The sequence below is a fragment of the Fusarium vanettenii genome (genome assembly GCF_000151355.1).
Source record: "Fusarium vanettenii 77-13-4 chromosome 11 genomic scaffold NECHAsca_48_chr11_4_0, whole genome shotgun sequence".
Lineage (NCBI taxonomy): Eukaryota > Fungi > Ascomycota > Sordariomycetes > Hypocreales > Nectriaceae > Fusarium > Fusarium vanettenii.
Window position 1 is genome coordinate 17,507 of NW_003315840.1, and position 13,040 is coordinate 30,546.

At 49.7% G+C, this 13,040-nt stretch overlaps 5 protein-coding genes across 5 annotated transcripts; 3 read left to right on the forward strand and 2 right to left on the reverse strand.

Moving 5' to 3' along the window:
* Positions 1–140: 140 nt before the first annotated feature.
* On the reverse strand, positions 141–1,204 carry NECHADRAFT_86784 (uncharacterized protein; the record flags this gene model as incomplete). Its single annotated transcript, XM_003041270.1, has 3 exons — positions 141–143; positions 257–311; positions 360–1,204. The coding sequence occupies 3 exons, from the start codon at positions 1,202–1,204 to the stop codon at positions 141–143; spliced, it is 903 nt and encodes a 300-aa protein (XP_003041316.1).
* A 473-nt stretch (positions 1,205–1,677) lies between these two features.
* On the reverse strand, positions 1,678–4,951 carry NECHADRAFT_86785 (uncharacterized protein; the record flags this gene model as incomplete). Its single annotated transcript, XM_003041271.1, has 4 exons — positions 1,678–2,286; positions 2,337–3,756; positions 3,814–4,692; positions 4,737–4,951. The coding sequence occupies 4 exons, from the start codon at positions 4,949–4,951 to the stop codon at positions 1,678–1,680; spliced, it is 3,123 nt and encodes a 1,040-aa protein (XP_003041317.1).
* Positions 4,952–6,998: 2,047 nt separating this feature from the next.
* Positions 6,999–7,775, forward strand: NECHADRAFT_52413 (uncharacterized protein; the record flags this gene model as incomplete). Its single annotated transcript, XM_003041229.1, has 1 exon — positions 6,999–7,775. The coding sequence occupies one exon, from the start codon at positions 6,999–7,001 to the stop codon at positions 7,773–7,775; it is 777 nt and encodes a 258-aa protein (XP_003041275.1).
* A 2,124-nt stretch (positions 7,776–9,899) lies between these two features.
* Positions 9,900–11,099, forward strand: NECHADRAFT_52448 (uncharacterized protein; the record flags this gene model as incomplete). Its single annotated transcript, XM_003041230.1, has 4 exons — positions 9,900–10,048; positions 10,101–10,327; positions 10,357–10,649; positions 10,701–11,099. Coding segments are annotated over 4 exons (1,068 nt in total), but the record flags the coding sequence as incomplete, so codon positions are not given.
* Positions 11,100–12,076: 977 nt separating this feature from the next.
* On the forward strand, positions 12,077–12,939 carry NECHADRAFT_106477 (uncharacterized protein; the record flags this gene model as incomplete). Its single annotated transcript, XM_003041231.1, has 3 exons — positions 12,077–12,423; positions 12,480–12,829; positions 12,884–12,939. 3 exons carry the CDS (start codon positions 12,077–12,079, stop codon positions 12,937–12,939), a joined length of 753 nt encoding a protein of 250 aa, XP_003041277.1.
* Between the last annotated feature and the right edge of the window lie 101 nt (positions 12,940–13,040).

The window sequence follows — 13,040 nt, forward strand, 5'->3', positions numbered from 1 at the left end:
GCCTGCCTGCATTTCCTTCCTTTCATCTCTACTCAATAGATCATACGTCTTTTCCGACATTAGATTTTGATTTAGACATATACTGATAACTGTGTTTTTTGTTCTGGTGACTGATGACTTTCCTTGGATCGTTACTGAGTTCACTACGTGAATGTTCATAGCTACAGCGCTGTAGATTGCAGAATACTGGGAATTTCATCTTAAATTTCCAGGTTCAACACTAGAAGGACTAAAGATCAAGAATCCCCTGAATTACCTCCACAATGTCATCAAATGGTTTTGGAGTTGCGCCTCTGAAGCCGACCGCATATCTGAAGAGACTGCAGTTAAACTAAGCAAACCTAGCTGGCAACACCCACAAAGTCTCTTCCCCAGTTTCCATCTGTGACACCACTTCCATGCCATCCAAATCTCCACCAAGCCCCAACTCGTCAATCTCGTCTTCATCCGACTCGTCAGAGTCAGATTCCTCCCCAACCAACTGGGCTCCCTTCGTGAAGAGTTTGGACTGCAGGGGGCCTTTGTCACGGCGCTGACGTGAAAGCCATCGACGTTTGAAGACAAGCTTCTCAACCCTGATTCCGTAGATGAAGTCGTCAGATGTTGTCCAATCCTCGGAGGATTGGTCTTGGCTTTGGAAGCCAACCCGAGGGCCGACGTTCACTGGAAGCCCAGTCACTTCTGAGACACCTGCCTCCCCAAGAGCGGCAAAACTTTTCGAAGTGCTTATCTGGACAGACGGCTGGACAGCAACCTTGAGCCCCGTCACAAGATATACCGGTTCCCAGCCCGTAGCCTCAACGTACTCTGCTACATCAAGCTCCTTCATGCTGGCGCGACGGTAGGCTGGCGAGGGAGAGAAGTAAAAAGTGTCCAGACGGCGGAATTTGTACTTGCACTCTGTGCTTGTCTCCCGTGACCCGCTCAACTCGCCACCGAGACCCTCGAAGCCGACTGCTTTGGCCCATATGCCCAACTCTCCTCTCCTCATATGGGACGCCGTTGCTTGAAACCCCTGCTGAACATGAGAGAAGACCTTTGCTTCATCAATAGGTATGCGGCAGTCTGAGTTGAGGACCTCTACATCTCGGAGGTTGGTGAGGATGCTGCCGAGCTGGATAGGGCCGCGTGGTGCAGGCCCGATGGAGAAGTTGGGAGGAAGATGGTACGTCTGAATAAGACTCTGATTGGCGGGAGTAGACATAGTTGCAGATCTCTGGTGCTGGGTGTGGAATGTGAGTTTGGAGACAGTACCAGGTATGAAGATCAGCAGACTTTGTTGAAAGGAGAAGACAATTCGGCTAAAGGGAACGGAAGCAAAGCCAAGAAGAGGTGGCCTGATTGAAACTGCGGCTGAAAAGCCACGTCAGTGGCAAGGGAGAGGATGACATAAACGCGTTGCTATTTTCAACCCAACAACCAGGCTGGCAGACAAAAGCTGGACTTTGGGCCTCAATGGCCACGCCCGGTCCGGCTTGGGCTCATTTGCTTATCGTAATACTTAGGTAACCAAGTCTTGGAACATCAGGACAACTTGCTAATTCTTCCCACACATAAAACCACAACCACCCCAGTCTTTCCCAGTTTTCTGTGTTCAAGTTGACTGTCTAAAACTATATGAATACGCATGTATTTTACCAACTTTCCAAATTCCAGAATAAATGGCATCTATCCCTATCAACGTGACTTAAGTGCGCCCCGGATATCGCGCCAGATGTCTTTCTCGTCTCGTCCATCAAACAGTGCCCATGGCATCACATATCGGTACCCGCCCCTTTCCTCGCTCATACTTCTCAGCACACAGGACATGCCACACGATGAGAAGAGCCACCACTTCTCCTCATCCCGTAACTTCGGATCTCGCCTCGCAAAATCCAGGATATTGGCTGTGATACCTGCACCAATGGCCGTGGCGTAGGAAGTCCCTGAGATGTAGACTTCGGACCTCCTTTTGTCTTTGCCTTTGCCTTTGAAACTTGACTTGATGGACATTCCGAGCGTGGAAAAATCTTTACCCTTTCGTGCAGTCGGGTTTGTTTTGCTGGGGTTACCATACCCATCGGTTGAATGGACGCAGATGATGTCTTCGTAGCACGCTGGGAATCCAATATGGCGATTGCCGCCCCAGTTAGATGCTGCCGCAATCACTATCACATTCTTAGTGATATGGCGAGGTGGGTTGAGCACTTTGTCGAGGGTCGCTCTTATTGTCTCATCCTCACCATCCATCGCGAAAGATAGGGAGATGATGTCGACTTCCCATACTCCGGTCGCCCATTCTATAGCCTTTAGTTTTCAGTCAGCTCCTCTGCTCAGACCACTACAAGTACTCATACCTGTCTAATCCTGCCAGAAACCTTCGAGTCGAGTTTCTTCCTCTCGGTCACCTTAGCAACGTAGACCTTGACAGCCGGGGCAGCTTCTAGTATCAACCGAGTGACGTGAGTTCCATGGCCACAGTCATCAGCACACGCATCAGGTTGATCACTCGTCCAATTCCTTTTATCCCCAATCTGGCAGCTTCGGGCACGGATCACAGGGTCATCCAAGTCAACGCCGCTATCAATGATAGCAACCTTGATCGGATCTATCTCGTTAGCCGCCGAGTCTTTGAGTGGCTTAATACGCCTATTAAAGCCCTGGCTGAGTTTTCGCAGGTACTCTTTGGCTCTGACTCGATCGGACTGGTCGGCTTCTCCCTGATCATCGTACAGAGATGGTCCCCCTTCACCCTCCTCGGTGTGTTCTGTGAACTCTTCTTCTACCGCCGTGCATTCGCCAGAGTTACTGGCCGATAAGCCTGGGTCATGGCCGCCCGCCTGACCCGGGGCTCTAGGCGCATCTGGAGACTGGGGCAGCACAGCCAGCTTCTTGGTAGGGGGCTCGTCAAGGACTGGGTCTTGGTTCTTTCGTTTCCTTTGCCCGTGAATTTTCCGTTCCCAACTCGCCAGTACCTCCAGTTTCCGAACCACATTTTCGTAGATGGTCTTTCTCACGAACCGACTGGTAGCTACGAGGTCCGAACGGCTCTTGCAGTCTCGCAGAGTTGCCCGAAGCCGTAGACAACTTTCCACAACCTCCAAGTATTTGAAAGCGAATGACCCCCTACTTTGATCCTGAAGCAAGTTTTCAACGACATCTCCAAGATCCAGCCAATTCCAGAGCTTTTCCTCGCCAGTTGGGATTCTCTGTATGCTTATCGCTTTCCCGTCAAAGATTTCGAGGAGAAGCTTGGCAAATGACAATACAACTGGATTGTCACTGTCAAACATTTTGTTGATGTCGTCATTGTCAAGCATCTTGTTGATGTCGGCGCTGCGAGCCTGGTCAAGCTTTGGGCGAAGCGAGACATACAGAAGACGTTGCATTCCTTCCCTGTTGCTGTCAGAAGACTCCCTGAAGTGGACGTTTTCGGCGGTCCAGCTGTGTGAGGCCAGTTCAAGTCCCTTGTCAAAGAAGTCCATGAGACATCTAGATAGCCCCAGTGCCACCTGAGCCTTTGTTGCGGAATTGACCTTCCTTGCTGCAGTATTATTGAACCATGCCTGCGTGTCGATGGGCCCAAAGACATCTTGCCTGAGCAGCTCACTAAGCGAGATCCCGTCAAAGCTGTCACGGCGCAGAGGGGCTGGTTTAACACTGTCTGTCACGTCAATCACGCCTCGGTGATCAACCAAAAGATGCAGCTTCTTTCTGTCCTTCATTGCCTGCTTGATTCCCTCACACATACACTTCTCTTTGCCAGAGATTTTGGCGCTGGATTGGCCTGATCAGTCAACAGCTCGCTACCTGAGACCACAAGAAGACACTCACTCAAAGTCGCCACATTGAGACTCCTGCCAGATAAGATTGCTTGTAGGACAACGAGATATGAACATATCCAGTTTAGGCGGGTTGTCTGGACGCGTTGCGGGTAGATCATTCGAAACCTGTAAAAGAATCTCGTGCCTCCTCTCCTTAACGCAGCTCAGCCGTCGAAACTCATCGGTGATAACCTTGACTATACTGCCCACGTGCTCTCCGCGGCGCTCATTCCATTCGTAATTTTCTGTTGATTCTTCTGTTGCTTCTGAGGGATAAAAAGACAAATCTTCAAACGTTGGGGAACCGCCGGGTAGTGTTTTCAAGATCTCGTGCCATCTTCTCAGGCAACCTATGGCCAAGTCCCCAGTATCCCCTGGAGGAAGAGTGAATAGAGGATATTTTCCTGTCCCAAGGCTAAGCTCCCGTTGGTCACCAAGGGTGGATGGTGAGACCAGAAAGCTCGTCAGGTGATGAAGTTGTTCGAAGCCGGCACCAAGTCTGGCCATTCTTCCAACGCTTGATCTCAGCTCCGCTAAGTGGTTGTCTTCAGCGTGGGTTGTTCCGGGCACGTCATGAATGTCTATCGGAGGCCGCTCGGTCGTGATGAGCTGCAAGTTGACTATGGAGTTCAACGAGCGAAGGAGGTTCAGTGCTGTGTCGTCCATCCTCTTGAAAGCCTCTTGTGTGAGGTCAGTTACAGAGTAGTTTGCTCTGATAATAGGGCCGAGGTATATTTCGATTATAGAGGCATCGTTATCGCGTTTCCCAGGTCTGTGATCAGGCATTCCGGGTCTCGAGTACTGCCCAAGCCTACCCGAGACACACGCCCCGAGGTCCTTGAGGCCATTCCATCCAGGTGACTCCGTGACAGAAACGAGCGAGGGGCCTCTAAGAAACTCTTCCATAGCCATTCTAGGGGCGTTCAAAGATACAGTTTGGTCGGGGTTTTGGATGGAAAAGAGAGGGAAACACAAATCAGGCTGGCGCCTGACAACCAATATTTCTCCTTGGCATCCTCCTGCATGCACCTATAGGCTTTCAGATCTGATCGGAAAATGAGCTTCTCCGAGTTACGCCTTCGGCTGAACTCACATTCCGGCCGTGTGGCTGACATGCACAACGGTTGTTGGGCCTCGTTCTTGGGCATTTTGGCAGAATCATGTCACGTTGTTGAGCATCCCCCCAAGGAATGACGGAGCTATCCTAGCACCCTCCTCTGGCAATCTACTCCAATATTGACAAGTCTTCGCTATGACTACATATTTGAAAGCGATGGATGAGCCAATTTACGATGCTCCGATTTACGATGCTGCCATGGAATGCGAGGGGCTCTTCAAGAAACAGGTTGCGCGATTCGACCAGGCCAACGACGCGAATGGAGCAGCCCTGATTGGGGAGCTCAGCCACCAATTCTCTATATGGGCAAATTCCATGAGGGTTCTTGATGATGGAGACTTCAGCCTTGACCGAAAGGTCCAGGGCCATACTCTGGTCCAGGAACAGATCCTGCGAGTGCTGGACCTGATGCGCGCAAACTTGGCATATGGTGAGCCCTTTGGGCCTTGCTATGTTATTTCCATCTCTTACATCACCGCTAGTTCATCTGAGAGATGCTTCTCCTGGAAGAGAAGTCACTGGGCGCTCGGATCTGGGCCAGCCTCCCCAGCTCAGCAAGGAAAACGTCGACGCCGTTTCCGAAGCTTTGAGGCTACTTCATGAAATCGAGATGGCTATTCAACATTCGTCGACAAAGAGTCACACGAGACGAGCCAGAGAGCATACTGAAGGATTTGACTTGAGCTCATTCACTCAACTGGCATCCTTGTCTCTCCAGTCACTCTACAATACAGCAAATGCAAATCTTCTCGAACAGCTGACAATATCAATGACTGACACGTACAGGCTGTTTCTCTTTCGCAAGGGAAAGCAGGAGTCTCAGAAAAAACCAGAACCGAGCCCCTCTGGACTCTTCACGATTCCAGAGGACCCAGCTGATGAGAAAATGCCGAGAGAAACGATGCCTCACCATCGTCCGGTTGCAGCACAATCTAGACCTACAACAATAGATGGTCGAGAAGTAGCTTCTATATTTGAGAAGCGCCAAAGGGCCTCGACACACCGTAATTCAGCATCTCTCCTGACCAGTCATGTCGAGTATCCGAAACCAGCTAATGGCGACAACACCTGCGAGTGGTGTTTCAAGACTCTTCCCGAAGACACGTTCGAAGGACGCAAGTGGCAGTGAGTTGGGCCCCTGAGTCTTATAGCCGCTCTGCCTAACTTGCCGCAGAGAACATGTCAATGAAGACCACAGACCGTTTGTTTGCATATCAGAGAAATGCATGGAAATATCGCCCACGCCGAGGTTCCCAACCTGGAGAAAATGGCTTAAACACATGGGCACTCATGGCATAGAGTGGCACCGTCAAGTGCATCCCTCTCAATGGAGGTGCCCTTTATGTGACGACGATAGCATCAGGTTTTTCAGTCCAGAAAGGCTCAGGCAGCATTTTGAAAGCAAACACTGCGAAGTGGCCCTCAAAGACTCACAAAAAGATACCATCCTGCGGTTGAGTCGGGCTTCTTATTCACGGCCGCGAAACGAATGCCCTCTTTGCTGCCTCACGATCGGAGACGAAAAGTCCCCCCAGAATACAAAAGGGAGTGGAGAGAACAAGAAGATTCCATCAGACCAAGCATCAATGAGCGAGAATGAGAAGAATCAATTACAGTCCCAGACAAGCCAGCAGACCTCCGTTCTGGCTATCGGCGAAAGCGACCCCAAGGTGTCCCCTTCCACAACGATCCTTGCCCCTGAGACGATTGCTCGCCATGTCGCCGAACATCTTCGAACAATCATGCTACTGACGCTCAGAATCATAGCGATCGATGGGCCTGTGGAGATTTCTCCAGACATGGAAAGTGTATCAGGGAAGACCAATGAACAAGTATCCCGAGTCGCCTCCACCCATGACGATCCAGGGGGAAATGGAGACATTTTGACACTGTCTTCACACCTCGGCGAGCTAGCTGAAGGTTATCAGCTTGAAGATCTTGAAGAAGTAGTACCGGAACTAGATGGGGTCGTCACTTGGCATGATCTCCTTGGCGAAAATGATGTCATCATGGAGGGTGGCACACTTGGGTCCCCGGTAAGTGTAGTCTTCTTTCGTGCTATTTCACTAATAATGCTAATGTTTCTCTCAAAGAACCTCGCCCAAGATGATTCCAAGGAGCCTTCTGGTGTTCCCGGAGAAGAGACAATCCCTTTGAGCTTCTTATTCATTGTCAACAAACTGATCATATTTGATCCTGAGTGGGATGAATACCATAACTCCATCCCGCCTCACGCACCCCATAAGTACATGGGTGAGATTTCAAGCAAGGTTATGCGATATTCGAACGGTCAAGTGTCTGAGGCTGTTGGATACCACTGGTATCGAGACTCAAGTCATGCTATGGGACACCTTTTTTGCCTTGATTCATCTGGTAACTACATTCCCGACAACTCGACCGACTCGTATCACATGGCCCAACAGTACGAGACATTTGCAGTTTTTGCCTGCAACCCTCTACTGCCTCTCATGGTCACGGACAGAGACCCACTAGTGCGCGAAACTCGCAACTGGCAACTCCTTCGAATCTTCCACTCACCACGTGCCCGTGGTCTCTCCCAGGTTGTGACCCTCGAGAGCGCCATGGGATATGGAGGGGCCCCGGTGCGGTATGTTGCTGGAAAAAGTCCCAGCTGGATGCCGGCCTTGATTCCTGAAACATACCAGAGCCCAAACTTGCGGGCTCCGCCTTCTCGTGGACTAGGGGGTGAACTGGGTATTGTGTTGGGTCTCATGGCACTGACTGCGGATAAGTCCACAACTAGTAATGACGCAGTGAATGAAATGTTCATAGAAAGGCAACAGTGGCACCACAATAAATGGCGAGGGCCCAAGGCTCCCAGAGGGTGTAAGTAACTTCATTTCCTTCTTTGTGGATACATCACGATGGCGAATTACTGACCATTGTTGTATAGACCCAGATACTGCTCAAGATGATCCTAACGGCTTTCTCAGCGTTGTTTTTCTTGACCCTGAAAACCCGTATTGCACTAAGGATCACCTACGCCAGTTCGAATGGCAGACAGCGATTGTTGATGAGTCATGAATAGGATAAGCTATTGCACGTGCGAGTCACATCAAATAGGACCTTGACTTCAAGCCAACCAGGAAGCACTTGAACTCCTAAGTTGCAATCTATGTGATCTTAAATGCCTCATAAAGTCTTCATCGGAAAGATGGAGCTCAGTGCTGGATTTGTGCATATGTGTTTCCTCCCATATATCTCTGTTCTAATAGTAACGATACTTCGAATGCAAATCTTTTCACCTCTGGTCACTAGGTCGGCCTTTTTTAACACTTGCCACAGGCTATACGGATATTTTGGTAGATCATGCAAAGATGCACGGCTTCCTCGGGGCGCGTCACTACGTTCATGCAATGCGTAGAGCGGTATCTATCAGTCATGCACTGACAATTAATACTAAATGTACATCTTTCACCACCCAGGGAGTATCCTTGGTTGTCGCTGTTGGCCAAGAATTGCTGAATTATTGTCCCTCCAATTAGCCACGTACGCTCATCTCACCACTTTGCAGTATCGTTTGCTAGCTTGTTTAGACTCAACTAACACCTCTCACTCAACAGCTAAGAATACACTGCCCCCCTTTTCTCTCATTCACATCTCGCTTCAATGTTCAAATCAGGTACATGAGACGCTCATGAAAGTGGGCCTCTCTGAGTCGTACTGATGCCCCTTGTCAGCCGCACATTGAGGTCAGAATAGTCGGGCTCTTCGTCGAATAATCGATAGTTGCTTGTACCACCACAGGCGATGGTGAGCTTCCACGACCTGGGAGATTGAATCGGTACCTTCTCGAGCTTACGCCAGGTGATGGCCGTCCAGTCCCGGACCATTTGCGGTCGCATAGGATATTTCGGCCTGGTAAAAGTCATGGCCCTGCCCGTGTACCACAACACACAAGAGAATTCTTCCGAGACGAGCTGTAGAGGATCCAGCCATCGTTGGTGGCCACATATATGATCTCTAAATGAAGTGTAACGGCCCCGTAAACTAATATATCACCATGCACATCTGGACTTTCCAGGTTATTTCCAAGATTCCTTCTGACGGATAAACGATCTAAACGATCGTTTAGATACCCTAGGCCGCTGGGTTGGCATTGACGCCCCCACCCAGCCACCCACAGAGTGTCGATGAATATCCAGCTGAGGATGAGATAAAGAGGCCGCCAACTCTGGCCAATCGCGACTCTAATCCAACAATCTTCGAAAGGAAATACGAAAAAGATGATAGACGCGGCATTGACTATGTCCATTTGGAAATCCCATTCGAGCTGCTGACCATGTTGACGGCATCCCCACAACTTGCAAAAACAAAGCCGCGTGGCGCAGAATAAGCGCAGCTAAACCAAACAAGGACAACTCATTCGAGTTGACGACATGGCAAGGCCAAGGTTCAGCCAATCGCTATCCCGTGATGCTGAACGAGGAAATCCATTCGGCCCCTTGTCAGCCCAGGGTCCACCGAGGATCAAACTCGCAAGCCACGACTTGACCGTTTTGCGTTAGCGAGAAAACGCCTTTGAACGAGAACGATGAAGTTTATGGGTTCTGATTGGTTGGTGAGACCTGGTGGACGGATGTCCCCGAGGAGACTCGACAACTGGATCGCATCGACAGCCACGACTAGGGATGGCTTTGTTTCTTTGGTTACAGGGCTGCGCCTACTTGTGACGAGAATGGTTGGGGTCAAGCCGTTTTTTTGGGTCAAGACATGTGAAGGGTGGTCGTTGTCGAAGATTAAATATCGGGCTTGGCCTTCTTCAGTTTCCATTCCCAAGACACTCAAGCACCGACATCAACGACAACATCCACCAACAAGCATTACTACTACATATTCAACTACAATGAATATCCTCTACGGGCGATCATCCGACCATGGATGCACCGAACACGACCTTGGCATAGGTGAGCCAAAACCACGCAACACCATCACCAACAAATTACTAACAATCGCCAGATGCCCAGGATAATGTTGCGGGAAGCCTCTCCTTCCATCAACTCAGCGCCATCATCTCTGGAGTTTGCGCCGCCATCTCGATTTGTGTCATGCTTATCTTCAAATCGCTCCACGCTACACATCTTTCGAATCCAACAGAGCAGGTCAAGTGAGATACCCCACATTCTCGAAAACCTGCAGGGAACTGACAATCTTGATAGAATCATGCGCATCGGAACTCTGATCACCATGTATTCCCTCATCTGCTTCCTCTCCGTCTGCTTCCCCAAAGCAGAAGTGTACATCCATCCTTGGTTGGACCTCGTCGAGGGTTTCGCTCTGGGCTCTTTCTTCCTGCTCCTGTGCGACTACGTCTCGCCGCATCACGAACAACGCGAGCTTTTCTTTGCTGCCGAGAAGCTTGGTGGCGTCAAGTGGTTTAGGGCAAGTGATTATAACCCATACTCTACAGAATAGCCGCTAACCTACCACAGACCCGTTGGTTCCTGATCTTCCAGATGCCAGTTGTCTCATTCGTCATCGCCATCGCTACCGACATCACCGCAGCAGTTGGAGTCTACTGCGAATGGGATAACAAGATCAAGTCTGTCAAGTTTGTTCTCCGCTTGATTTCGACAATCTCCCTGGTCGCCTCAGTCCTATCGATCCTACAATTTTACCGCTTTCTCAAGAAGCACCTGGCTCATCATCAGCCGCTCATGAAGCTGCTTGCCTTCAAGATCATTGTCTTTCTAACGTTTGTGCAAGGAGTAAGTGATACTTTATAATTGATTGTCAAGAATTCTACTAACGTTAACTAGATCGTCTTTTGGATTCTCACCGATAAGGGCGCTCTCAAAGAGACCAATACCCTGACCTTTGCCGATCTCCACGTCGGCATTCCCAACATGATCATCTGCATCGAGATGGTTCCCCTTTCCCTCCTATTTATGTGGGCTTACCCATGGAGAGTCTATCTGGACAGTTACAGCGCCGATGACGCTGAGGAACACCCCGGACGACCCTTGAAATCTTACCAGGGAGGTCCTTTCGGCATCCACGCCTGGCTCGCCATGATCAACCCCTCGGAAATTTTCAGGGCTACTCTTTTCGCTTTTAAGCATGTTGGAAGTATGAGGAAGGGATCTCGGGAGCCCATTCTTGCAGACGAAGCGGCTCCTCCCTATGACAATCACCGGATGCGCAATACTGGCGCTTAAGTTGTCATTGAAAGTGCTTCATGAGTGTAGGGATATAGAATGCCGAAGGAAGTTGAAATGATGATTAATATGAGTGTGGAAGACGCAGAGTATAATGATCTAGCTAATGATATTTTTTTGTTCCCTAGCTGTGTTTTGATAGGCAAGCGTCATCACGATATAGACTAGCCCTTTTTGCTATGTTCGCATATTTTGCTAAGTAGTTATGATCCTTGCTCTCTGTGCTCTTTTTCTCACCAAGTAAATCAATATATGAAGTAACTTAATAGTCAGACTGAGGCGATGAGAGTAGTAAATATCCTCACTTTAATTAACCCTTAATAATAATGTCGAAACTCTAGGGGCTACCCTAGACTCTCTTCCTTCTTGGGTGGGTCCCATCTACAGCAAAGGGACTGATCAACTTTCACATCAAGTTAATACTCAAAGATCTAATGCTGTGTAGTACAATCCTCAGCTTTATACATCTCTACAGATAAGAAGCTCCTGAACATGAAGAGATCGAAGCAGCCTTGCCTCGGAGTGAGCCGACATGTGGAGCCAGACCCTCCCAGGTCCGAGCCACCGGTAATTTGCACGACGGATCCTCTCTGATTGGTGGAAAGACAACTTCAACGCTCGATTCAACTCGGAAAACTCGGCAACTAGCCACAAAACGCGTCGTCTCATCCCTTGATGTTTGTTTCAGGTTACAGTCGTAGGGCGCTATACGCCAAGACGGGTAGTCTAGAAGCGTTGGTTCCGGAGGCTCTTCCCGTTCTCAGCCTTGAATCCGTAATGACCGGCCGAGATACAGACGGAATCGTGTCACGGCTCCTCCTTGTCAAGCCGTCATTTAAATATCTCTAGTCCCTTTCCAAAGTGAGCTGTGTCTAACAGTTCATTCATTTTTGCCATTCTCTGTAATTCTTCCATCACCTTCACTTAGTCAATCTTTCCAATCCAACTTCTATTCTACTTTCGTTACTCTTTTCAAAATGCAGCTGACCTCCTTCCTTGTCTCGGCTCTGCTTGCAGTGTCCGCTGCCGCATCCCCTACTCCCACCCTCGACAAGCGGGCGCAGACCATGTGCGGTAACTGGGGTACCGTTTCGACCGCCGGCTACACTGTCTACCACAACAACTGGGGTGCGGGCCAGGCCTCCTCCGGACACCAGTGCACTACCTTTGACCAGGTCAAGAGCGGAAACTCTTTCGTCTGGTCGACTGAGTGGAGCTGGACCGGTGGACACGGCCAGGTCAAGTCGTATTCTAATGTTGCCCTTGAGAAGGTCAACAAGAAGCTGTCCCAGATCAAGTCGATCCCCTCCAAGTGGACCTGGAGGTGAGTACATCCACGATAAGCTACCAGCTACCTTCGCAATAGCTCACACTCTATAGGTACACTGGCAGCAACATGATCGCCGACGTCTCCTACGATCTTTGGCTCGCGCCGTCTGCTTCGGCCAACAACAAGTACGAGATCATGGTCTGGGTTGGTGCCTACGGCGGGGCCGGGCCCATCAGCTCGACTGGCTCTGCTATTGCCACTGTCTCTATTGCCGGCAGCAGCTGGAAGCTCTTCAAGGGTCCCAACGGCGACACCACTGTCTTCTCTTTCGTCGCCACCAAGAACGTTGGCAACTTCAACGGCGATTTGAACGAGTTCTTCAAGTACCTTACCTCCAAGCAAGGTGTCAGCAAGGACATGGTCATCACCAGCCTTCAGGCCGGAACCGAGCCCTTTGAAGGTAAGAGTGAATTGTTAGTCGAGATGTAGCATAAAAGCTAACTATAGTACCTAGGTTCCAACGCTGTGTTCAAGACCTATGATTATACCATCAAGGTCAACAGCAACTAGACAAAAGTCTGAGGAGAGCTGTATTATAGATTTTTGAGTATAAATAAGTCTCTAGCTGGGCTGGAGCCTACATTAATTCGAATTGTACATATCTGTTACAT